The sequence below is a fragment of the Xenopus laevis genome, chromosome 1L, assembly GCF_017654675.1.
Source record: "Xenopus laevis strain J_2021 chromosome 1L, Xenopus_laevis_v10.1, whole genome shotgun sequence".
Lineage (NCBI taxonomy): Eukaryota > Metazoa > Chordata > Amphibia > Anura > Pipidae > Xenopus > Xenopus laevis.
Window position 1 is genome coordinate 202,613,025 of NC_054371.1, and position 27,339 is coordinate 202,640,363.

Genomic DNA, 27,339 nt, shown 5'->3' on the forward strand with positions numbered 1-27,339 from the left:
TCTGACCACCAGTTACTGTAGGCTGCCCCATACCAACTTTCTAAACAAGTTTTATTGTTCTTATACATACAACAACCTTTTGTTTCTAAAATGACATTTTTGAAATTATTAAAATATTGGAAGTAACATAGTTGTCATCAGTGGTGTAACTACCTGGGGAGCAGGAGGTGCGCTTGGACCAGGGCCCGCCCCCCAGGTGGGCCAGGCAGGCCTCAGTTCCGCTCTCCTATGAGGGGAGGCAGAACAAAGGGGTTGGGTAGAAAGAGGGGAGAGAGAGAGAGAGAGAGACACAGGGGAGGGGAAGTGTGGGGAGGCAGACCATGTACTTATGGCTCTAGCCCTGGTTTCAATATAGGCTGCTGCTGTTTTGTGCCTACTCCCTGCTGGACTCCAGGAAATTCAAGTTTGAACATATAAAAATGTGTTCAAACTTTGATATCCTGGCAAATTTTGTAAAATGGACATGGTAATTAGTGGTGTGGCCACAAAAATGGGCGTGGTCAAAAATAGTCACGATATGCACAGCAAATATTTTAATACCTCTTTCTCTTTCCAAAGTGTTGGGAGGTATGCTGGCTAACATGTGCTTCATTAGTTCTCAGCGGGGGCAGGGCAGCTTCTGCCATGAGGCAAGGTGAAACTCTTGCCTCAGGCGGCAGTGAGCGGCCAGTTACAAGGGGCGGCAAAAAGCCGCCTCTTATAACTTTAAGAGCCGAACTTCCGGGTTTTAACCCGGAAATTCGGCTCCGCTAGTGCAAAGAGCGCTATTGCGCTCAATGCACTAGCGATACTGCCCCCTGAAACCCGCTCCGACGCTAATTTTTAAGCGCGGAGCGGGAGAGGAGGGGGGCGGCATCTGGGCTGCTGCCTCAGGCAGCAGCAGCCCCAGAATCGGCGCTGAGCGGGGGAGGGTTTGTTTGCAGAGGGACCCCCCAAACTCTATTTACCCCACTGCCTCACATTCAACTTGCCCAGACTGGCAAACGCCAAAGGGTCTGCTGTAAGATGTAATAAAATGGAGCTTTATTTTGGGCCTGCACGGACCTTTGTGTGAAATCCCAGGCACTATTTTGGGTCTCAGCTTCAGCAACCACCCATAACTGAGAGCCTGTCTGACTCATTTTTAGTGCAATCCCTGTTACCACGCATTGTGGAGTTCCTCCCTTATAGTTATATATCAGGTCAGGGTACACTTCCCAGAGACATGACAGCCTTCCATCCAACTTTACCTCATAATCAAGCCCAGACTGGCAATCTGTAGATTCTGGCAGATACCAGGGGGGCTGCTCTAAGATGCCATTCACTATTTATTGGGCTTTCTGTGTACTTAAAATGCCAGCGTCTATTTTAAATCCCTCTCAGTCCAGATTCCTAATCCATAGCATTATAAATAAGAGTGACATAATAGTGAACATATTAAATTCGTCCATAAGATAAGGTAATTATTAGCCTCAGTGTTCCATGATTACAGACATAAAGGGCCCACACCTTTACTTCTAATATCTGCGCACACTGGTTATGAATGGCTGCTGGGAAGTCTCATGCAATTGCACCACCTCACATGCAACTTGCCCCAAAGGAGCTGCTGTAAGATGCAATCAAATGGAGCTTTATTTTGGATCTTTGTGTGACTTTATTTTGGGCCTTCACGGATCTTTAAGTGATTGAAAGCCCAGGTACTATTCTGGGTCTCAGCGTCAGGGCCCACACATGTCTGACTAATTAATGGCGCAATCCCCGTCACCACGTTCCGACAACTGCAGGGGGCGTGCTCACGTAACACGTCATACCGATTGACCCATCTATACACTCCATTATGTCACTGGTTTCGTTACCATGGCAGCAGGTGCTCTTACCCGGTTACCCCGGAAGAGTTGCAGTTCGCGTCATCGTCTTCCTAAGTAACAATCCCCCTGCTGGTGACCGCCATTTTCCGCGGAGTTGCAGTGGAAAGTCGCTGTGTTGTTCTGTCAGGCAAATTGCTGTCACGTTTGTATTCGCTTCGTTGCTTCCATCGAGCAGTGTACGGGGAGCTGGTCACAGTCTGGCATCTCCAGGCTAATGTGCGCCCCTAGCCGGGAGGAGCATGTACCCTAACTCCCCCAGCCTGGGCCGCATTCCACTTCCCCTGCCCTGTGCCCGGCAACAACAGACTTCCGCTTATCTCAGCAAAGTGCCAGTGAGTGTGGCCCCGGACCTGCTGAGCCCAGAGCAGTTTTTCCAGGCTTCTCTCAACATCCACAAAAATGCCAAGTGAGTCACAGAGACGGTGCAGGGGCTCCATAAAGCTGCTGTCACTTTCATATCAGTTCCCTGGGCTATTGTGCTGCGTTGGAGGGAGTTCACTTTTAATATGACAATTTGCAATTGGTCTTTATTTTTTTAGCTTTTTGTTCAGCAGCTCTCCACTTCAGAATTGCTCGTTGCTAGGATCTAATTTACCCTAGTAACCAGGCATTGGTTTGAGCCAGAGACAGGAAGTAGAATAGGAGAGGGCCTGTATGAAAAGAAAATGAATGAAAAGTAGCCATAACCCTAAAACTGTAGCCTCGCAGAGCCATCTTTTTTTTTTTGGGTAGCCTTTGGAGAAAAAAAAATCAAGTTTTTAAAATTTGAATCTGATTTGATTCAAGTTTTCGGGTCGATCCTATTCATCAGAGTTTAAAAAAAAAATGGACTTTTTTATCGTTTTGATTGGTCGAATTTCGAGTTCATGGGAGTTTTCAAAAAACTCGCATGAATTTGAATTTTGACCCTTGATAAATGTGCCTCTAAAAATCAGTTGAGGTTTAAAGTGTTTTTGAAGTGATCCTACTCATATGCACAGCATACGTTGGATTGGAGGAACCCCCAGGTTTTAGTTGGGTCATAGCCAGTTTATTCTGCATATACAGGTATGGGATCCATTATTCAGAAATCCATTGTCCAGAAAGCTCTTATTTACAGAAATGCCACTTTATCCAGATCCTAATAACCCACATTTTTAAAAACAATTTATTTTTCTCTGTAAAAATAAAACCGTACCTTGTACAGGTATGGGACTTGTTATCCAGAATGCTCGGGACTTGGGGCTTTCCTGATAACTGATCTTTCCATAATTTGGATCTTCATAGCTAAAGTGTACTAGAAAATCCTTTTAACCCAATAGGCTGGTTTTGCTTCCAATAAGGATTTATCTCTTAGTTGGGATCAAGTGCAAGCTACTGTTTTATTATAGAGAAAAAGGAAATCATTTAAAAAAATCTGGATTATTAAATAAAATGGAGTATATGGGAGATGGCTTTTCCTCGATTCAGAGTTTTCTGGATAAGGGGTTTCAGATCCAATACGTGTACTTGTAAACTAAAATATAATTGCTTATTAGAAGCAAAAACAGCTTATTAGATTTATATAATATTTACATGGTTTTCTAGTAGACTTAAAGGGGTGGTACACCTTTAAGGTAACTTTTATTATGTTATAGAACGGCCAATTCTAATTCTCAATTGGTTTTCATTATTTTTTATAAATTTATAGTTATTTGCCCTTTTCTTCTGACTCTTTGCAGCTTTCAAATGGGCGTCGCTCACTCCCTTCTAAAAAACAAATGCTCTGTAAGGCAACATATGTATTGTTACTTTTTATTACTGATCCTTCTATTCGGGCCCTCTCTTATTCATATTCCATCTCTTATGCAAATCAATGCATGGTTGCTAGGGTAATTTGGACCCTAGTTACCAGTTGCTTAAGATGCAAATTGAAGAGCTGGTGAATAAAAAGCTAAATAACTCAAAAACCACAAATAATAAAAAATGAAAACCAATTGCAAATTGTCTCAGAATATCACTCTCTACATCATACTAACAGTTATCTCAAAGGTGAACAAACCCTTTAAGGCATGAAGATCCACTTTATTTTAAGATCCCTTATCTGGAAAACCCTGGGTCCCCAGCATTCTGGATAACCAGTCCCATACCTGTACTAGCAACAATGTATTTCAACATTTTCACATTGCTTGGGCAGAATTTGCTATTTACTTAAACGTGTAGCACCAATATTACTATTTATAGCACCCATTTGTGTCTAGCTATAGAGATCATTAGTAAAGCAGACATTTTAACAGAAGTACATGCATGTGGTCTTTTAAATAACGTCAAAATATGTTAGTCTTCCTAGATTGCTGATGAATGGCAATGTGTTGACTGTACCCCCTTTGTCATCACCACCATGGTCGTACTTGAATCACAGCCCTTTGATCTCTCCTGGATCCCCTCCATCCTCATTCCAGAACAGAAAGTGAGTTTTTAAATACTTTGTTTTATGTGTATTTCCCATTTACCCTTGAGGCATCAAAATGTGCCTGAATATGTTTCTGAGATGTGTTTGTTAGAATTATATCTCTTTTTGTTAGCTGCCTGTTAGGGTATTCTAGGATGCTTCTTGACCTATAGAAACAAGTCATATTTACCGGTACTAGTCTCGCTATAGCTGCTTAGCTTTTTTGTATGATCTCTTGAAATACTAGATAATTATTTATAACACTACTCTGAGCTAAGCAGTTATCTGTCATTTCATAACACAAAAACCACACACACACACACCACACACACACACCACACACACACACACACACCACACACACACACACACACCACACACACACACACACACCACACACACACACATAATAAATGCAAAAGACTGTAAGTTTAAGAACAGGAAAGCCCTATAAAGATCAAATGTCATTAAAAACAAGAAAAACATGCCCTCACAGTTTAGCCATTTTTTTGGGTGAACCATTTTCACTCCCCTTCATCAGATCCTTAAAATACGTCCCATTATGTAGGTATTCCCCTAATAGTTTACAGACATAAGGTATAACAATAATATCAGTGCCATACTGGTTCAGGAACAAAATTTCTTATATATAAATATACTTTAAAACACATCTATACATGTGGAAAGTGTGTGTGTGTATGTATACACACACACACACACACACACCACACACACTATAAATATAGTATTCTGTAATTGAACGTTTTATTTCTAAATTAAATCTGCCTAACTGCCAGTTGATCCAGAGGAAGGCAAAAAATCCCACCTGTAGCCTCTCCAATTTGCCCCAAAGGGGGAAAACATCTTTTCTGTCTTATAGATTGCAATCAGACCAATGCCTGGATCAATTTTGTACTAGGATATATTTTCAGTAGCCCTGTACGTCCTCACTTGCTGAAAAAGCCATCTAACCCACTCCTGAAGCTATCTAATGTATCGGCCAATATAACTGATTTAAGGAGAATTTTAGGGAGAATTCCATAACTTCACAGCTCTCTCACTGGAACAAACCCCATAACGAGTATTAAAAAGGAACCTATTTTCTTATAATCTGAATGGATGCCCTTGTGTAATTTGGAAGGACCTACTGATAATAAAGTATTATGTAGTTTATTGTATGGACCCCTTATATTTTTATACATTATTGTATCCCCCTTAAAGGAACAGTACCATCAACAAAAATTAACGTGTTTTTAAAGTAATTAAAATATAATATACTGTTTCCCTGCACTGGTACAACTGGTATGCTTGCTTTAGAAACACCATTCTAGTTTATTTAAACAAGCTGCTGTGTAGCCATGGGGGCAGCAATTCAAAGCACAGGGTTACATAGCAGATACCAGATGCACTCTGTAGAATGCTATTGTATTTTATTACAGAGCTTATCTGTTAAGTACCCTGTCCTTTTCTCATTTTTTAGCTTAAATGGCTGCCCATAATTACACAATAGCCTATTTACATAAACTATAGTAGTCTTTCTACCGCAAACGCATAACTTTTATCAATGCATAGCAACAGTACATCATATTTTAATTTATTTAAAACACTTATTTTTTTGGTGTTGCTGTTCCTTTAAGTGCCTCATCTCCATCTTAAACAAGTTTTTCCTCATATATTCATACGTTGTTATCATTTCCCCCCCCCCTTAAGTGCCTTTTCTCCGTATAAACATCCCTAAATTTGTCATTCTTTCCTCATAACTGTGACTTTCCATACCATTTACCAGTTTAGTTGTCCTTTGTATTCTCACTAATTCATTTATATCTCATTTGAGCGCTGGAGACCAAAACATATTTTACATGGGGCATTACCCATACTTTGCAAAGGAGAAGTATGACTCCTTCCACCGGCAAATACCCTTTTCAATACAACTCACTTGCCCTTGTAGCTGCTGACTGTCATTGCTTGTTACAGCCAAGTTTATTATCTATAAGAACGCTTTATCCATAATGGATTTGCCTAAAGTGGACTTTGTTTTCTAATTTATAGAATTTTAATGATACAAAAAATAAACTATATAATAAATTCAAGTATTCTATCTTTTGTACATTTTAGCCTTGCCTTTATTTTTTTTGTTGTTGTGTCGTTGCTGTACCAAGTCTAGTGATCTGCTGATAGTTTTTTTTGTGAGTGTTAGTTTCCCTAGTAATATAGTCCCTTTAGTAATATGGTCTCCTGTAATGGCACCTGGCAAGTCTCTGTTTTAGGAACACTTACTAATTGTTCCTAAAACACATCATATATTTGCCTCATAGGTAAGCCAATTACCTGGAAAGCCAAAAGGTGTTCGTTAGCAGTAAATTGGCAAAAAAATTTATTTCTCCTGGTAATTTGTATAGCAGTTTTATTGCAAGATACAGTTATGCTGCTATTTCTACACCAGAGTAAACAACCTTAATCAATCTCATCTATAGCATCTGTGTTATTTGCCATTCCTTTGGGTGTGATCTTGTGAAGCGGACTCTGTTCAACTATTATGTTTAATTATGGAAACTAAATCTCTTGAGAGAGACTACTGCTATGAGAATTGTTATCAAGGATAGCTCGACACCGAAGATGTAAAGCATTAAATATCCTTTTCTTCTTTTAGATGGATCAAAGTTAAAGGGGTTGTTCACCTTTAAATGAACTTTTAGTATGATGTAGAGACATTCTGAGACAATTGGTTTTAATTCAGCTTTTTAATCAGCAGGTCTCCAGTTTGATGTCGGCAATATGGGTCCAAATTACCCTAGCAACCATGCATTGATTTGAAAAAAAAAGACTGGAATATGAATAGGGGAGGGCCTGCATAGAAAGACGAGTAATAAAAAATGAAAAAAGTAATATAAATGTGTAACCTTACCGGGCATTTGTTTTTTAGATGGGGTCAGTGACCCCCACTGGAAAGAGTCAGAAGATGGAGGCAAATTGCCATTCTTTAATTTACTAAAAGTTTACTTAAATGTTAACCACCCCCTCATTAAAGATTATGAATTTGTGGTGTAAATATTTCTTTGTCACTGTATGTAGTTACCAAATATACTAGAGTATAAACCGACCCGTGTATAAGCCGAGGTACCTAATTTTACCTAGGAAAACAGAAACTGAATCGAGTATAAGCCTATGCTATATACTTGCAATATAAGTGAAACAGAAAATTATCAAAGATCGGTTCGCTCACAATTGAAAAAGTTAATTGCCGGTACCTAAATAAAATATAACTAAATATAGTGTACCGTATAGTGTATATATATTCCTTGGAACACGACTATATATATATATATATATTCGTGTTCCAAGGAATGACGCACTCCAGGATAGTGTGTGTGTGTGTGTGTGTGTGTATATATATATATGTATATATATATGTATGTATGTATATGTATATATGTATGTATATATGTATATGTATGTATGTATGTATATGTATATCTATATGTATGTATGTATATGTATGTATGTATATGTATGTATGTATGTGTATGTATATATGTATGTATGTATCTTTATCCAACGTTTCGGTCCCTTTTGGGACCTTTTTCAAGGATGATACCAAAAGGGACAGAAACGTTGGATAAAGATGCAATAAAAGATTGTTTGTCTTATATCAAAGGGAGTGCTGGTCTGTGAAATATTGGTGTATGCAAGATTTACCTTATCAAGATTGATCTTGGAGTGCGGATACTCGTTTGGAAGATATATGTGTGTGTATGTATATATATATATATATATATATATATATATATATATATATATATATATATATATATATAATGTGTATATATGTGTATATATGTGTATATATATGTGTGTATATGTGTGTATATATATGTGTGTATATGTGTGTATATATATATGTATATATGTGTATATATGTGTATATATGTGTGTGTATATGTATATGTATATGTATATTTATTTATTTTTATTATTTTTTACAAAGTTTTACAACAATAGATTTCTTTTACGCTCTGCTTTTGTCTTCTCTTGTGCTGCTTCCAAATAATATCAGGTAGTTAGAGAAGCTGGGCAATTTCTAAATAAACCAAAAAATGTTTTTATCTGCAGATGTGATCAAAAAGTATCTCAACTCAAACCTTGCCTGCATGATAGAACAGACTGAAGCGTGTAGTGAAATTGCAGATGTTTGCAGTCCTACCACCTTGCATAAAAAGTGTTCTATCAAGTAGGGTGAGGTTTTTGACCGGCCTCAAGGTGGGAGCAAAAATAAAGGGGCTGGGGAGAATCCTGAAACTGACCAATGTCATTGTGTAAGGTTCAAAATCAAGTTTTCAGCTGAAATCTGTTCAGAATGGTTCAGTGTTCCATTGGCCAATTATCCAATTTGTATATGTTTTTATTGTGGTCTTAATCACTTGATTGCTGACTGGCAAATGATCAGATCAGGCACTGTTCTGGCAAATGTGTGTAGCCAAAGAGGAAGTCTAAACAGGCATCTGGCTTAATGCAACAAGCATAAGGGTCTGGCCACACAAGCAGATTTGGGGAGATTAGTCGCGCCAGCCAGCGACAATCTCCCCAAACTGCCTGCCCTCCGCCGGCTAAAATGAAAATCGCCTGTGGCAATGCACACGCGGCGATTCGGGCAACTTCGGAAAACGATGCGCTGCGTGTGCATTGCCGCAGCCCCAAAGAAGAGGAGATTTCTGTCGCTGGGGCGACTAATCTCCCGAATCTGTTTGTGTGGCCTGACCCTTAGGGGAATGTAGCCGTCCTAATATCAAATCTTAAACTGGTAATCAGTAGTTAGATTCATCTTGCTTTTGATATGTGTGTCATTTTATCAGCTCAGAATCTGAGTTTATTGAAACCCTCGGTATATGTACATTTCTGTCAGATGTGTGTACTGTATATACATTTATGAGGTGGATATTCAAATTAGAAAATGCACTGCATATAACTGTTTTCACAATTATTATTGCAAATTAAACTGTCAGGAAAATGCACTGTAACCAAACCTCTCATAATGCTCTGTAAATATGTGCACAGTGAAATATAGGTTCTTTTTTGCCCAGATTACCATTTTTACTTAGACAAATCCTCCATATTGAATCGTTAATACGGTAAGCTTTCCTTGAAATTTAAACTTGTCCATTTCACAATTTAAATACAAGATGGTTAATTGCACTTTTGCTAGTTTATATATGAAGTTTTTACGTTCTAAAATCCGTATCAGTCCAGTGTTTTGCAATGCAGTTAATACCCGCTTATCCAAAATTGTAATGTAAAATATTCAAACTCTCCAAAATATCCCAAGTGAGGCACCAACAATATGACATTATATACTGTGTGTATATTTTGATCTCCCGGATGAAGAACTTCACTGTTATTAGTGGATGAATTAATTATATATACGATTAATAAAAAGGTATTGGTATTTACATTTTAATTAATTTTGCCTCCTTTTTATTCCAAAATGTATAATGAGCTTTATGCTTTCTCATTTTGGGTAAACGGGATTTAACTGTGAATAGCAATCACATGTTAGGTGACTCAGAGGAGTTTCTGTTATTTTGTTTAATATCCAAAGCCTTTGTCTGGATTGTTCTGCAGTGCACATCATTATTTTGATTTACTATCACTGTTTGTTTGCACTATATAAATAAATGCTCATTGCGGTGGAGGTTTTTTTTAGTGTCAGACTGCAGAGAATACCTTTTTTATTTTTCAGGAGGAGAAGCGACGAGGGAAACAGTCCTTATGATGTGAAAAGACAAAGATTTCAGTCTCCACAAGAACAAACTGTAAATCACCAAGCAGTGCCTTTAAGAGGTGACATCAGATGTTCATACCCAGGATCTCCAGCGTTCCCGTTGCTGCAGTCGCCATCACCTCCAGTTTTAAAAGGACATTCTTCAAATTCAGGGGATTGCTGGTTATATGACCACATAGACACCACTTTGCCTGTTGCTAAAGACAAGGTATTATCAAGGGTTCCATAAATCCTTTGTCATATGGTACTCTGAAGACTGAACAACATGTAGGGGCAGATTTATTAAGGGTTGAATTTCGAATTAATGTGAGTTATTTAAAACTCCCATAAATTCGACTAATCTAAATTTATTAATAAAATCGAATTATCTCTGCTTGGACGAATTTAATCGACCCGAAAACTCGAATCGAATTAGAAAAACTTAAATCGAAATAATAAAACTGCAAACATCACCAAATTGATCCCTGGACCTCATCCGTTGACTTATACAGTAATTCGGCAGGTTTTAGTCGAATTTGAGTTCTTAAAGAGCCAGAGATAAATCTCGAAATTCAAATTAAAACTCAAATCGAGTTTGGATAATTGACAATTTGAATTTGAGAGTTTTGACCAAATAAAAAAAATGGAAAATTGGAATTTTCACTTCAACCCTTAAAGGAGAACTAAACCCCCCTTTAGGCAAAAGTCCCCACTGTCTCCCTCCCTGCCTCCCCCTGCACAGTGCTACAGCAGATTGTGTCCCTTCTAGGAATACTGACCCGCACCTGCAGAAGAGTGCAGCAGAGCTCACGGGCGCCATCTTCTTCGCAGCTTCTCGTTTCCCTTTCAGTTTCCTTTACATTTTGCCGCATGCGCAGTTGTAACGAACCGGAAGATTGCTCCAACTGCGCATGCGCTGATAAGACGCTCACTTCACGAAGAATACTGAAGTGACAAAGATGGCGCTTGTGAGCTCTGCTGCGCTCTTCTGCAGGTGCGGGTCAATATCCCTAGAGGGGACACATAATCTGCTGTAGCACTGTGCAGGAGGGAGGCAGGGAAGGGGGCCAGTGGAGACTTTTCCCTAAAGGGGGGTTTAGTTCTCTTTTAATAAATGTGCCCTGTAGAAAACATGTATAAAATGAAACCACTTCTAAAATGTGAGTTAATGCCCTTCAGGGCTCATTTATTTTATTCAACATGTGTATCTGTATTTGGGATCTTTCAATAGAAGAAAACGTTTTTGTCCACCATAGTTACTATCAAATAGAATGTTCAAATTAAATTAAATATACCCTTGCTGGGGTGGTGCCAATATGTTAGGAACCAGTGAATTCAATCACTAACTTTTGATCACTTTTCTTCAGGGGGAAAATAACTGCACTGACCAAGATATCTGGGGAAACGATTAGCAATAATTAATAATAGCAATATAGATAAGTAGTGATACAATAGAATTTAGCAGATTTACTAGATGGCTAACTAGTAAGATGAAGCTACATCCTCCTCAATCTTATGGCAGTGACATAATATCCTGTAAAAATGAAAAAAACACTGAATTTTTTCACATTTTAAACTGGGATTGTTTTTAAAAGTTGTAACTGTTAAAAACATTTAACATTTTTTTTAACCATTTGAAGGGCATGCCACATTTATTTGAGGGTGGGCTCATGTCTAGGACATTAGAGGATCTCTTGTGGTTGTTTTTGTTTGTTTGTGTTTTTGCTTCCTTGGACATTTTTTAATTATAAGTGGCCCCTTCAAGTATTTACACCAACATATCTGATAAAGACGTCTATACGACCTATATGTACCCGCCCAATTCAAATTGACCTAAGTGTAAGAGTACTAACGAAGTTTCGCTAGGCAGAAACAATCGTTGGCAAAACTTTGCTATGAAATGCTATCACTGACGAATTTACTCTCGGATAATTCGACATCGTTAGGCTGCCGAGATGCAACTTCACATTTTAGTGAATTAGCTGTAGTGGTAATGAATTTGAGCCTGACTTAGTGGAACGAAGTGTGGTTGAGCCTTTGCAGGCAAAAATTTGCCCTTTAGTGAATTTGCCCCATTGTTGGGACTGCATAGGTCCCCCATATCCTTGAAATAGGGACCTAAGTAGTCTGAAAAGCTCAGATTTTGTAATCTGCTAAATTAGCCAATAAAAAGGTATTACCTGCTCTATATTTGCTGCTTCATTTGGTCTCACTTGGCTGAGGGTGGATGAATACTTCCAGAAGGTGAAGTACGGATGTTAACAGTACTCCAGCATAAGTGAGATTGGCTCTCCATATTGAGCCTGGTTTAAGTTTGAGAAGGGGTAGATACCTCTGTGCTGGGGGCATGTTAGGGACATTCTTGTAGATAAAGCATATTCTAACCATTATACAGTATGGTCCTACCATAATATAGGAATATGTTGGCATGGCTTTAATTTGAACAAGAAGTAGACATTCAATATTTCCAGTGTTGCCAGTAAAACAGTAGTATCTACCAAATGGTCATCAGTTGATAAAATGAATTATTTTGTTGTAGCTGAGCAAGCAGATACTGGACTTGTTTCAAGCATTGCAACAGCAGGTCTGTGACTTAAAGAAAAAAGATATCTGTCGAGCAGAACTACAGAGGGAAATTCAGCAAATATTTCCACGTATGTAACTTTTTAAATATATTTTTTCTATGTTTACAATGCTTAAATTATTAATGGTCTTATTCATTTTGTTTAGAGAGCAGACTTTACTTGGTTGGTTCTTCCCTTAATGGATTTGGAATAAGAAGCAGTGATGCAGATTTGTGCCTGGTTTTAAAAGAGGAGCCAGTAAGTTCTAAAACAAACATTTCTACTAACTCTTTTGATTAGGGACGCACCAAATTCAGATTTTGGTTTAGAATTCAGCCAAATGACTTGCAATTTCAGATTTTGTCCAGTTTAAATTACCTATGTATAATAAAAAAACATAGATAATTAAAACAATATGTAGAAAGTATGTTAAGCACCTGCACTTTTGAACTAATGTTAAAAAAATATATACGGTTCCTTTAAGCAAGTCATCACTCTTACATGTTGTTAGGCTTCCAAGGAAGTCCAGGTTCATTCCCTGGTCCCAGTATTGGAACTCCAGTTTTATTTTGAGTGTACCTTGTTTTTAAGTTAAAGGGATTCTGTCATGATTTTATAGTGTTTTTATTTCTAGATTACACTGTTTACACTGCAAATAATTCACTCACAAAATAAAATGTCTTTATTTCTAGATTACACTGTTTACACTGCAAATAATTCACTCACAAAATAAAATGTCATTCCTTAACCAGCAAGTGTATTTAGTTAGTTGGTAATATGGGTGTGTAGGCATCCATCTCAGATCATTTTGCCTGGTCATGTGCTCTCAGAAAGAGCCAGCACTTTAGAATGGAACTGCTTTCTGGAAGGCTGTTGTTTCTCCTGCTCAATGTAACTGAATGTGTTGCAGTGGGACTTGGATTTTACTATTGAGTGCTGTTCTTAGATCTACCAGGCAATTGTTACCTTGTGTTAGGTATCTGCTATCTGGTAACCTTCCCATTGTTCTATTGTTAGACTGCTGGAGGGGGGGGTCTGTGGTATCACTCCAACCAGGGCCGGCCTTAGGCCTATTGGACCAATTGGGCCCAATTGGGCCCCGCGCCTCTGGGGGCCCGCACCAGAGGGCAGCACAGGTAATATTTCCCCCAGCACATGATGCTGCCTGGCCTGCCCCCAACTCCTCTCACTCTCTTAACTTGTCTGCCCCTTTCCTTTCTATTTTGTGCCTGTATGCCCTTATTTTCCTAAATACTTGGTGTGTCGGGAGCCAGCAAAACTTTGTCTAGGGGCCCCACCAGCATGGTCCCAATTGGGCCCCACATTTGATAGGACCAGCCCTGACTCCAACTTGCAGTAAAGAGTTTAGCAGAGCACAAGTCACATGACTGAGGGCAGCTGGGAAACATATATATTTATATTGAGGAACGGAATTCAGTGCAGAATTCTAATGGAGCAGCACTGTTAACTGATGTGTTTTTTACAATGTGTTATTGTTTTTAAGGGCATACAATTTTGTACTAGCATGTTTCATTTCCATTTCAAATCCTGGTTCTGTACATCCCTATTTCAATGCAATCCAGCTAGCCAATACTGCTTGCAGCTTGTGATCAGATACACTTCATAGTTAGCTGGTACAGTTAGTTCATCACATATGTTGAGGAAAGAATTATAGTTAACATTATCTGCAATGTCCTCTCAGGTGACACCAACACTAATGAAGGCACAGCACTCTCTTTGCACACAGAATATTACATATTACTGGTATGGGACCTGTTATCCAGAATGGTCGGGGCCTGGGGTTTTCCGGATAACCAGATTTTTTTTGTCTACTAAAAAATAACTTAAACATTAAATAAACGCTATAGGCTGGTTTTGCTTTCAATAAAGATTAATTATATCTTAGTTGGGATCAAGTACAAGCTACTGTTTTATTATTACAGAGAAAAAAGAAAATCATTTTTAGAAATTTGGATTATTTGGATAAAATGGAGTCTATGGGAGAAGGCCATTCCGTAATTCAGGATAATGGGTTTCCGGATAACGGATCCCATACCTCTACTATTATAAATGCAGGAATATTAACATGTTGAAATATAAATAAATTGTGCGCTTTTTAGAAAATGTTTTTCTAGCAGGGTTCAATCATATCTTGTTGCTATCTTACGTTTCTTCTTGGTTACATAAAGGGTTTTCTCTTGCAGATGAACCAGAATACAGAAGCAAGGCATATACTCAGCTTACTCCACAAACACTTCTACACTAGACTATGTAAGTGACATGAATTGAAATAAAAGTAGCTGCAACATAGTAATACAGTAAAGTATATAGTAGATGAGGATGAAAAAAAAAAGTGAAACCTGCCTAACTGCTAGTTGATCCAGGCGAATGTGGAAAAGAATTCATCTAAATCCAGGAAGCCAATCGGATCAGCCCTTGGATCAACTTTGTACTAAGAACTATTTTCTTTAATTATGTATTTTCTCACTTTCTAAAAAGGCATCCAACTCTTTTTTTCTTTTTCATTAAATAATCTAAACTCTTGCACACCCGGTAGGTAATATTTTTTATCATTTATATTTTTCAGCATATATTGAGAGACCTCAGTTTATCAGAGCAAAAGTGCCAATTGTGAAATTCAGGGATAAAGTCAGGTAAATTACCCTTTTCCTATAACATAGAATTCTCTGGTTTATGTGTCACTGCTTGTAGTCTGTGAATTGTAAGAAACTTTTATGTTGCTTACATTTTCTGAACTATGATATGAGCCATCTAGCTGTTGAGCATTACACCTAGCTATAATAGTTACGTGCTGCTTTATTTATATATAAATTTTACATATTAAAAGATTTGTTGCTTGTATGTTTAAAATAACAAACTAGCAAAATAGCAAAAAAGGATATATGAACACAAATCTCGTTAAATGAATTTTACAGTATAAAAATAAAAACTTGGTAAATAGGCTGTGCAAAATAAAAATAATTTCTAATATAGTTAACCAGAAATATGATCTATAAAGGCTGGAGTGACTGGATGTCTAACATAATAGCCAGAACTCTACTTCCTGCTTTTATTTTGGTTTCCATTGATTGGTTACCAGGCAGTAACCAATCAGTGACTTGATGGGGGGGGCACATGGGGTCATAACGATTGCTTTTGAATCTGAGCTAAATGCTGAGGATGAGTTGCAAACTCACTGAACAGTAATGTCCCATGTGGGCCCCCCCTCCCAAGTCTCTGACTACTTCCTGCTTTGCAGCTCTCTAACTCTGAGTTAGTGTTCTGTTGGAAACTATTGGAAACATTTTTTATTTTGCACAGCCTAACTATTTAACCAGTTTTTATTTTTACACTGAACTGTTCCTTTAAGTGATTAGTTACCAACACCTATTGGCATAACTACCATAAACAGATGCCATGACAGGGGAAGAGGGGGTCCCAGACACAAGGTCTAATGTATGGTAGCAGCTTGTCCCCTTTTCTGCATGGCCTGCTGTGAGTGTTTACATGTCCTCTACTTTTTTTTTTTTTAACGTCAAAACTGATACTGGGTTGTTAGTGTAATTAACTCCTAGCAACCTTGTAACATTTAATTTTCCAAGCCGGAGATCTGCAAAACATTTAAATAAAAATTAATTGCAAACTATGTTGGTTTTCTATACCATACAAAGCTTATATTAATGCAAAACTTTTTAATAACTGTAGCTATCTGTTACTTTATATTAAAAAGTTGTTGAGAATGTTGTAATCTTTCAAGTTATTTCATGTTTTTTGTATTTTGTAGAATGTGATTACTGTCTTGTCAATAAATGGGTTTCTTCATGCTGTTCCTTGCAATGGAATGCAAAAGACAGAACTCTGTCTGTTAATTGGCTCATGTGACCTAACATGTATGGGTTGTTGGTATGTTTGTGTGCACCGTGAATCACACGATCCCAGGGGACTGTCCTTATTTTTTAAAATGGCAGTTTTCTATTTATGATAACCCAATGGTACATAGAACTAAAAAAGTACATTATTATGAAAATGGTTTATTTACATGAAGCAGCTATATACTTTTATAGAGACCTACATTTTTGAGGGGTATAGTTTTCCTTTAAAGAAAAAAATTAACTTTTTTTAAATTTTTTTTAATTTTTAGTGGTGCGGAGTTTGACTTGAATGTAAACAATGTTGTAGGAATCCGAAACACTTTCCTTCTCAGAACCTATGCATACCGTAAGTTACATGGCTGCACACAGGCTCCTTGGGTATAGCAGTTAGCTCTTGTTTTGTAATACAGTTACATCAAGCCTTTAAAGGGAAACCTATCCATATATATATATATATATATATATATATAGCTCAATTTGAGCAATCACATGTGTAAATTATTTATATATATATATATATATATAATTTACACATGTGATTGCTCAAATTGAGCCATTCCCATGCACCCCTTTCTCTTTTTAAACTGGAAGAGTTATTAAAGCACTTCTTTAACTTGTTCCATTTTATAGACTCTGAGACTAAAGGGCTTTTTGCTTTCCAGAAAATCTGTGCATCGGACATCACGGAAAGCAGAGGGATTTAGGGGGTTATTTATCAAAGGGCGAGTTGTTGTTTTTTTTGTTTTTTTTTTCACTAAAAATTCGGTTTTCAATGGTATTTTTCAGTCAAAACTCAACAAAAAGCTTGAACGTTTCAAGATTTATTATACCCCCAAGCTGGAAATGGCTTGAATTATAAAATACACCATCTAATATCGGTTGAGGTCATGTAGAAGTCCATTTCAAAGTCCCTTAAACCATTTGAAGATGTTATTAGCCTTCATGGTGATTAAGGTTTTTTTTTTTTGCCTTAAACTCAATTAATTCGAGTTTATGGGTTGTTTACCCCGAATTCACGGATTCAAGTTTTTTCTTAAATTAGAAACCCTTTGAGTTGTGAGTTCATTCAAGGTATAAAAAAACCTCACAAAGCACTAAAATTCAATCTTTGACAAATAACCCCCTTAGAGTCCCAGAATCCATTCCTTCACAATAGAATATATGAAAAAAAAAAAAAATAAAAAAAAAAAATATATATATATATATATATATATATATATATATATATATATGTATGTATATATATGTATGTATATATATATATATATATATATATATATATATATATATATATATATGTATTTATTTTTCAGTGTTTATGCACGTGTTTTTTCCATAAAACCAACCAAATGATCTTGTGTAAAAAAAGGGGGGGGTATATTTTTATAAGGAGTTATTTGTATAACCGTTGCAGGTATGACCTAAACTTACATGTATGATTTCAAATATGTAATATAGTGATGATAAGCAGACTGTTGATAAGGATATGGCACCCCTATTATACATGTACTGAAAAAGAAAGGGGCTCTCCTTCTGTAGTATAAATATATAAAGTGGACCCATTTAATTCACAGGTGTCTCCAGGAGGATCTAGCTGGCTGGAGAAACCAGCTAGAAGGAGGAGTGCTGTGATTTGTGGGATAAAGGAGTTCAAAGCATTTTGGATGCAATCATAATTTGCATATATTATAGTTATTGTTATCGGTAATTTGCTTAAATGGCAGTTTATCTTGATGATTGCAGTTTTGTACCGATCTTTGAAATCCTGTGCACATATTTTATATCATTGTGATATTGCACATTTTCAAAAGAATGTTTTCTATATATAGACCTTAGTTACATGTGTAATAAAACATAAACAAAGCTGCTGTCTGTGTAAACTGGTCACAGTGACTAAGTTGAAATATCAATGCCTTTGTTCAATGAATTTGGTCTGCAAACTTGCTCATAATTAATCTGTACTTATCTCCTTTACAGTAGATAAACGGGTCCGACCGTTGGTACTGGTCATTAAAAAGTGGGCCAACCATCATGGAATAAACGATGCCAGCCGTGGTACTCTGAGCAGCTACACTATAGTTTTAATGGTTTTGCACTATTTACAAAGTAAGTAATATATATTGTAGATAAAAGGGGTGGTTCATCTTTAAGTTAACTTTTAGCCTGTTATAGAATGACCAATTCTAAGCAACATTTCACTTGGCCTTCATTTTTCTTTTATATCATTTTTAAATTATTTGCTCTTTTCTTCTGACTCTTTCCAGCTTTCAAAATGGGGGTCCCTGACCCCCTTTTTAAAAAATTAATTCTCTGTAAGGCTACAAATGTATTGTTATTACTTATCTTTCTATTCAGGCCTCTCCTATTCATAATCCAGTCTTTCATTCAAATTGGTGCATGGTTGCTAGGGTAATTTGGACCCTAGCAACCAGATTGCTTAAAATGCAATGGAGAGCTGCTGAATAAAAAGCTAAATAACTCAAAAACCACAAATAATAAATGAAAACCAATTGCAAATTGTCTCAGAATATCACTCTCTACATCACATACTAAAAGTTAATTTAAACGTGAACAACCCCTTTAATGTATCATCAGTTTATGCTTATTACCAGTAGTAAATAAACTTAAAAGCCATTTTTGCGGGAGTTGTGAATGCTGCAAAGCTCCTTCAGTTCCCCAAACCCCCCCCCCTTGAGCTTTACTAACAGCTGATGCAGAATCTGTGATGATTTATTCTATACTATATTACCACAATGAATTTTAAATTAAACAACTCAGATGCAGTTGAACTGCAGACTTTCAGCTTTAAAGGAATTGTTCAATGTAAAAATAAAAACTGGGTAAATAGATAGTCTGTGCTAAATAAATAATGTTTCTAATATAGTTAGGCAAAAATGTAATGTATAAAGGCTTGAGTGACTGGATGTCTAACATAATAGCCAGAATACTATTTTCTGCTTTTCAGCTCTCTTGGTTTACACTGACTGGTTACCCTGGTTACCAGACAGTAACCAATCATAGACTTAAGGGGAGGCCTCAAGTTGCTTTTGATCTGTTGCTTTTGAATCTGAGCTGAATGCTGAGGATCAATTGCAAACTCACTGAACAGTTATGTCCCATGTGGCCCCCCATCAAGTCGCTGACTAACTCAGAGTTAGAGAGCTGAAAAGCAGGAAGAAGTGTTCTGGCTATTATTTTTAGCACAGCCTATCTATTTACCCAGTTTTTATTTTCACATGGAACTGTTCCTTTAATTCACTGGGTTGAACAAAAAGATTGCATAAAAATGTGAGGAAATAAAGCCTTTTTTTAACACAATCACTTCATTTCAGGGGCTCAAAAGTAATTGGACAATTGACTCAAAGGCTATTTCATGGGCAGGTGTGGGCAATTCCTTTATGTCTATCAATGAAGCAGAGTTGATTTGAGGGGGGGTGCTTGTATTTGGAAGGTTTTGCTGTGAACAGACAACATGTGGTCAAAGGAGCTCTCCGTGCAGGTGAAACAAGCCATCCTTAAGCTGCAAAAACAGAAAAAAAACATCAGAGAAATTGCTACAATATTAGGAGAGGCAAAATCTACAGTTTGGTACATCCTGAGAAAGAAAGAAAGCACTGGTGAACTCAACAACGCAAAAAGACCTGGACGTCCACGGAAGACAACAGTGGTGGATGATTGCAGAAGAGAAACCCCTTCACAACAGCCAAACAAGTGAACAGCATTCTCCAGGACTTAGACGTATCGATATCCAAGTCTAAAAAAGCCAGCACAGTATTGGATAAACTTTCTTTGGACAGATGAAACCAAGATCAACCTCTACCAGAATGATGGCAAGAAAAAAGTATGGAGAAGGCGGGGAACAGCTCATGATCCAAAGCATACCACATCTCCATAAAACATTTGGGAAGCAGAGTGATGGCTTGGGAGTGCATGGCTGCCAGTGGCACTGGGAAGAATCCCAAGGTATGGGAGCGCACTTCCAGGGTCACAGATTGGTCGCTTCAACTTTTCAGTAAAAAATTACTTTTATTTAAACATTGGTTAAAAAAGAATTACATCAGTTTATGGTCTGACGCGTTTCGTATAGACATACTTCATCGGAGACCTCAGTGGCACTGGGACACTAGTGTTTATCCATGATGTGACACAGGACAGAAGCAGCCGAATGAATTCTGAGGTGTTCAGAGACACTGTCTGCTCAAATCCAGCTAAATGCAGTCAAATTGATTGGGAGGTGTTTCATAATGACCCAAAACATACAGCCAAAGCAACCCAGGAGTTTATTAGAGCAATGGAATATTCTTGAATGGCCAAGTCAGTCACCTGATCTGAACCCAATTGAGCTGCATTTCACTTCGGACAGAAAGGCCCACAAACAAACAGCAACTGAAAGCCTCTGTAAAGTCAAAGGCCTGGCAGAACATTAAAAAGAAGGAAACCCAGAATCTGGTGATGTCCATGAGTTCAAGACTTCAGGCTGTCATTGCCAGCAAAGGGTTTTCAACCAAGTATTAGACATGAACATTTTATTTTTATTTTTTTAATTTGTCCAATTACTTTTAAACCCCTGAAATGAAGTGATTGTGTTAAAAAAGGCTTTAGTTCCTCACATTTTTATGCAATCTTTTTGTTCAACCCACTGAATTAAAGCTGAAAGTCTGCAATTCAACTACATCTGAGTTGTTTTATTAAAAATTCATTGTGGTAATGTACAGAACCAAAATTAGAAAAAAGTTGTTTCTGTCCAAATATTTACAGGCATAACTGTATGTGCATGTTAATGTTTATAATTTTTGGTCAGCTGTGTTATTTTTCTTTTCATAGCCCTACCTGAACCTATTCTTCCATCTCTACAGAAAAAATATCCAGTAAGTCCTTTTTTTTTTCCTTTTAACATTTTTGTTGAAAAAGATTTTATATTCAAAGATGGTTGTAAGTTTAAAGGGGATCTCAACCAAAAAAAATATAAAAATGAATGCGTCTTCTCAGCACTATTGCCATTTACATTCATTTTATATTTTTTTTTCTGAGATATTAAGTTTTCTACTAATAGGCAGGCTCAGTGGCTTTTTTACGGCCTAGGGCGTCAGCGACCCTAACTATCTGTGCACCTTCTATGCATTTCCTGTATTTAGTTAACCCTTGGGTTGATGACGTTCAATTGTGTCAAACACCTAGTATTAGCAGTCTTAAAATGCAAATATCTCAAACTGCAAAAAAAAAGAAAAATTGGAAATGATGTAAATTACAAAGTGCTTGGAGAAGCACCCTCCCTAAGTTTATATTAATTTAATTTTTTGGGTAAGTCCCCTGTAAGCATTCCAACTGGAGAGTTGTCAAAGGAAAACTAGACCCTAATAATTAATATGGCTAAAAATGACATATTTTATATACTGAACCTATTGCACCATCCTAAAGTGTCAGTTTGTCAATAGCAGCAATGATCCAGGACTTCAAACTTGTCACAGGGGGTCACCATCTTGGAAAGTGTCTGCGACACTCACATGCTCAGTGGGCTCTGAGCAGCTGTTAAGAAGCTAAGCTTAGGGCTAGTCAAGCAGAAAATGTGAATTGCAGCCTTTAAAAAGAGGTTTTGGAGATTAAGCTTATGAAAAAAGCTTTAGTAATTTTACTTTAAAATGTTATCAAATATAGAATGGCTTTGATTAATTTGTCTGTTCTGCTTTCTCATATAGGAATGCTTTGACCGAACTATGCAGTTGCACCTTGTCCATCAGGCTCCTCGTAATATCCCTCAGTTCCTCTCCAAAAATGAAACACCTCTAGGGGACCTGCTTCTGGGCTTCCTCAAATATTTTGCAGTAGAATTTGAGTAAGTTATAATTCTGATTCTGATTTTTTTTTTATGCTACAATAATAGTGATCTGTTTACCTTTCATTTTGTATGTAGGCTTCTGAGGTCAGTGACTAGCTTGCGAGTTGAGATAAAATAAATCCTGTTATACCGCACATTGTAAAATAGCACCTTTCTGCTGAACTAGCGTCCTAAATCCCATTCTCAGGATGGTAATTGGAATAGTAGAAACATTGTACACTCTCTTTAAGGAAAATAGAAGAGGCATCAGTAAGATACAACCGAGGCACCATAAAACACACACCCACACATCTGGAATGCTTTGAACCAGGGGTTTTCCAGAAAATGTTTGATATTTACTTGCCTTAAGGAATCGGGAGATATTTAAAGGGGTTGTTCACCTTTGATAACTTTTAGTATGATGTAGAGCCTGATATTCTGAGATAATTTGCAATTTGTTTTAATTTTTTATTGAAGGTTTTTGAATTATTTAGCTTCAGTAGCTCTTCAATTTGCATTTTAAGCAATCTGGTAACTGGGGCCCACATTACCCTAGCAACCATGCATTGATTTGAATAAGAGACTGCAATATGAATAGGAGAGGCCTGAATAGAAGGATCAGTAATAAAAAGTAACAATACATTTGTAGCCTTACAGAGCATTTGTTTTTTTAGAAGGGGACAACGACGCCCATTTGAAAGCTGCAAAGAATCAAAAGAAATGACAAATGACTATAAAATAAATAATGAAAACCAATTGAAAAGTTGTTGGTTGTTCTATAACATAATAAAAGTTATTTTAAAGGTGAACTACCCCTTTTAACAGTAAATTAAAAAAAGAAAAAGATTTTGAGCTTATGCAGTTTAGTTACCATCTGGTACAAGGTAGTGTTTTATTACTACAGAGAAGAAGGAAAAAAATAAGAATTGTTGTGATACTGACACTAAAAAAAAGACTAAAAGATTAATGTACATTAAAAGTTACCTAAAGGTCATGTTGATCATTCTTCGCTACTTTTGTAAGTGATCGCTACTTGAAGTTTCTAACTGACACTTGCCAACCTGATTGTAGGAGTTTCTAATGCTAACAGAGTAACAGAGTCTGTAATGTAAAATGGTATTCCTTTGTATTCCTGGGTTTCTGGACAATAGATCCCATGCCTGTAATGTAATGTGAGAGATTACCAATATACATTTTGAACATATATTTTCATTCTCTCCACTAGCTGGAGCAAAGACATCATTTCATTGCGAGAAGCCAAAGCCCTTCCAAGAACAGATGACTATGAGTGGAGAAACAAATACATCTGTGTAGAAGGTATGCCAAGTGCTTTACACTACCACCAGTTGAATTTGAGTTTTTTTTTTTTTCTCTTTCTAACTAAAATGTTGTGTTTCTGCACACAGAGCCATTTGATGGATCAAACACTGCTAGGGCTGTCTATGAGAAGCAGAAGTTTGACCTGATTCGGGCAGAATTTTTAAAGGTAACAAAATTAGTCAATAAGTTAAAGGATAACTAAAGCTTAAATAAAGAAGTAGCTAGAAATGTTGTACATTATGTTTTGGGCTTCTGTACCAGCCCAAGGCAAACAACCCTTTATCAGTAAAGATCTGTCTCTCCAAAGATGCCCCAGTAGCTCCCCATCTTCTTTTCTGCTGATTCACTGCACATGCTCTGTGCTGCTATTACTTACTGAGCTTAGGGACCCACTCACAATATACAGTACACATAGAATAGAAATGCTGATTAGTAATTAATACAGATAATTATTACATGGCAGCACGGAATCCAGTGCAAGTAGCATCATTTAATAATCAGCCTTGTAGCATCAGCTTATTTTACAGACCAACCTCATTTTCTGCTGGATAATTTGCGACAACCCCTAAGCTTAGCTTCTCAACAGCTGCTCAGAGCCCACTGAGCATGTGAGTGTCACAGACACTTTCCAAGATGGTGACCCCCTGTCATAAGTTTGAAGTCCTGGATCATTGCTGCTATTGAGAAACTGAAACTTTAGGCTGGTGCAATAAATTCAGTATATAAAATGACATTTTTTTGCCATATTTTTAGGGTTTAGTTCTCTTTTAAGGACTTAAGTGATCATGCACAACATCCCAATAATGCAAGGCTTGAAGTTGCTCTCCATAAGAAATGCCTGAAAACACAAACGGCACTTTCAGATGAGTCCCAATCACTTGTACAAGAGATATTGGAGGATAACTACCAACATTTTGACCTTTGAGTGCTGTACTACCAGTACAAATTGCCAAAGTTCCTGGCCCAGTTCAAGGTTGTGATGAACTACAGTGGGGCAAAATGTTCACCTTTGAGTTAAATTTTAGTATGATGCAGAGAATGATATTTTCATTTCAATTTCTGGTTTTTCTGGAATTTAGCTTTTTATTCTGGAGCTATTTCAGCAATCTGGTTGCTAGGGTCCAAATTACCCTAGAAACCTTGCACTGATTTGAATAAGAGATTGGAATATGAATAGGAGAGGCCTAAATAGATGAGTAATTTAAAAGTAGCAATAACAATACATTTGTAGCCTTACAGAGCATTTGTTTTAAGATGGGGTCAGTGACCCCCCCCCCTCCCTCCGGGACCAGTTATCCAGAATGCTTGGCACCTTGGCTTTTTCAGGTAATGGATCTTTCCATAATTTGGATCTTCATATCTTAAGTCTACTAAAAAATAATTAAATACACCCAATAGGCTTCTTTTGCCTCCAGTAAGGATTAATTATATCTTAGTTTGGATCAAGTACAAGGTACTGTTTTATTATTACAGAGAAAAAGGAAATAATTTTTACAAATTCAAATTATTTGGATAAAATGGCGTCTATGTGAGTTGGCCTTCCTGTAATGCAGAGATTTCTGGATGACGGGTTTCTGGATAACGGATCCCATACCTGGACAATAAAAAAGAAAAAATGGCTGCCAAATTAAACGTTGCTTAGAATTAGCCATTCTAGAAGTTAATTTAATGGTGAACCACCCCTTTAGGTTAGCCAAACCTAAATTCATATAGAAGAAAGCCTTTATAGCACCCCAGAGTGTGTGTTCAAGTGGGATAAAACAGTGACTGTGACTGGAGAAAATATTTAAAGGAGAAGGAAACCGTGTAGAAAAAAACCCCGTACCCCCCACCCCACGCAGACCCTCCTCACCCCAGACGAAATGCCCCATACTGAATACTTACCCCTTGTCTCAGATTCTGGCAGCGGACATCATGGTATCCATCTTCTGGGTCCTCAGTAAGCTGAGAGTAAGGAGATCGGTATATCGGCGAATGCAATTGGAGCAATTTGCCGGTTTGCGACAACTACACATGCACTGAAATTGACAGAGATTGCTGATCTCCCAGTCAGCTTACTGAAGACCTGGAAGATGGATGCCGTGAAGTCCGCTGTCAGAATCTGCGACAAGGGGTAAGTATAAAGTATGGGGCATTTCCCCACGGGGGCAGTTAGCCTGGGGGGGACTAGGGAGGGGTGGTCTACGTGGGGTGGGGGAGTATGGGGTTTTTTCTACAGGGTTTCCTTCTCCTTTAAGTAGTGGCTATGGAGTGTGGAAGCTAGTTTTCAGGCCTTTACCTCTAAACTTAGTGAACTACAGCTGTGTTGAAGAATTCTGAGTGTTGAAGTCGAGCAACATCTGTGAGCCCAAGGTTAAGAAGTGCAGGTCTTTTTTTAGTTCCAGCTACTGAAGGGTTACTTCTGTATGTCATTTCAGGCATGTGTTTGTCATGGTCATTTATGGGATCTATTTTCAGGATGAACTTGATTTTATGTTCCCTTTTTGCTAATGTGTGTTTTTCCACTATGTACAGGCATGGGTAGCACTGAGGGACAACAGAGATCTGTACAGCTTGCTGCCTGTCAAAGGAATCATGAAAAAAATGCACTCGTTATGAACTGGAATCTGCAGAGAAATACAGGCCTTTTACACTGCAGTGTGATCTCCGACACTTCCCTTGTGTTGGGCACTTATGTCTGTGTCCAGTATATTTTTATTGTGTCACGTTCATGTCCTGTGTTCATCTGTAATGGAGAAATGCTAAAACGTTGCTTTTTGTTTATATACAAACATTGAATCATTTCTGTGTTTTTTTTTGTTTGTTTGTTTTTTTTTTTTTTTTTACTTTATGGTTGTGTGCTATGGTATAATTGCACTACACTGACTAATCACATTTATTCATGTTCCAGCCCAACAGAAACGGCTACTGAAACCTATTTATTCCTTATCCAGGTGAAAAGGTAATTAGAATATACATTAGAGCTTGAAATACGTTTGCTTCGATAGCTGCTCTTACCGTTAATTGAATTATAAAGCTTTGTTCCAGGAAAATGATGGCAGTAGGATCGATTTAGCATTGATCTTGACAGGCTTGGATAAGGAGGCGTGGGACTCAGGGTATATTGAATGTCATTAATACAATCTGCATAAAAGGCACAGCATTTTTTTAATGATGATCGGCACAGAAAAACATAAAACTTGCTATGTCACACCTCACCTGATGTGGTGTATCAATTATTGCTGTTGGATCAATTTCTTTATAAAAACAACGTATAATGAATAATTCTGTCACCAGAAAAGGTTTTTAATGTTTGAAAGAGACAAATCAAAACCTCTCATTCCTTTTTAAGGCCTCTCTTAAATTTTGCTTTTGACCTGTTATGGCACAACCTGGTGTCTGGGTCACACTTGTGTTGCAGAGAGACCTGTGTTATCAATTTCTTGAGATTTTTTGTTTCCTCTGTTTTTTTGTTTTGTTTTTTTGTTTGTTTTTTTTAACATTGAGTAATGTAATTTGTTCTGTGTTTTCTTTTGTATGGTGTTGAATGGAATAAAATGTATGTACAAGAAAATGATTGTCAGCAAATTTGATTCATTCAATCTTGGTTTATACAGAAATTGCAGATATACAATATTTTAATTATCCTTTTCTAAAACCCTCCTCTTTTTGCACTACAGTAACCAGCTGCATATCTGCTATTCATCTTTCTTTTCTACAGCGCTAAAAAAAAAGCGTATGGTTAGAAATGCTGTATTTTATATACCTAAAGGAAAA

At 37.3% G+C, this 27,339-nt stretch overlaps 1 protein-coding gene across 3 annotated transcripts; it reads left to right on the plus strand.

Annotated features, from left to right (window-relative positions):
* Positions 1–1,839: 1,839 nt before the first annotated feature.
* tent2.L (terminal nucleotidyltransferase 2 L homeolog) lies at positions 1,840–27,136 on the plus strand. 3 transcript variants are annotated; one of them, XM_018246291.2, is made up of 15 exons: positions 1,840–2,253; positions 4,147–4,275; positions 9,336–9,383; positions 9,992–10,241; positions 12,552–12,666; positions 12,743–12,834; positions 14,781–14,847; positions 15,164–15,230; positions 16,718–16,794; positions 18,426–18,554; positions 21,273–21,316; positions 22,145–22,281; positions 23,489–23,580; positions 23,670–23,749; positions 26,098–27,136. In XM_018246291.2, the coding sequence occupies exons 1-15, from the start codon at positions 2,087–2,089 to the stop codon at positions 26,179–26,181; spliced, it is 1,578 nt and encodes a 525-aa protein (XP_018101780.1). In that variant the 5' UTR covers positions 1,840–2,086; the 3' UTR covers positions 26,182–27,136.
* Positions 27,137–27,339: the final 203 nt, after the last annotated feature.

Coding starts and splice junctions, on each gene's coding strand:
- tent2.L (XM_018246291.2), top strand. CDS start 2,087: ATGTACCCTAACTCCCCCAGCCTGGGCCGCATTCCACTTCCCCTGCCC. Junction 12,835..14,780: donor TGGTTTTAAAAGAGGAGCCA/GTAAGTTCTAAA, acceptor TTTCTCTTGCAG/ATGAACCAGAATACAGAAGC. Junction 16,795..18,425: donor TCTCAGAACCTATGCATACC/GTAAGTTACATG, acceptor TCTCCTTTACAG/TAGATAAACGGGTCCGACCG.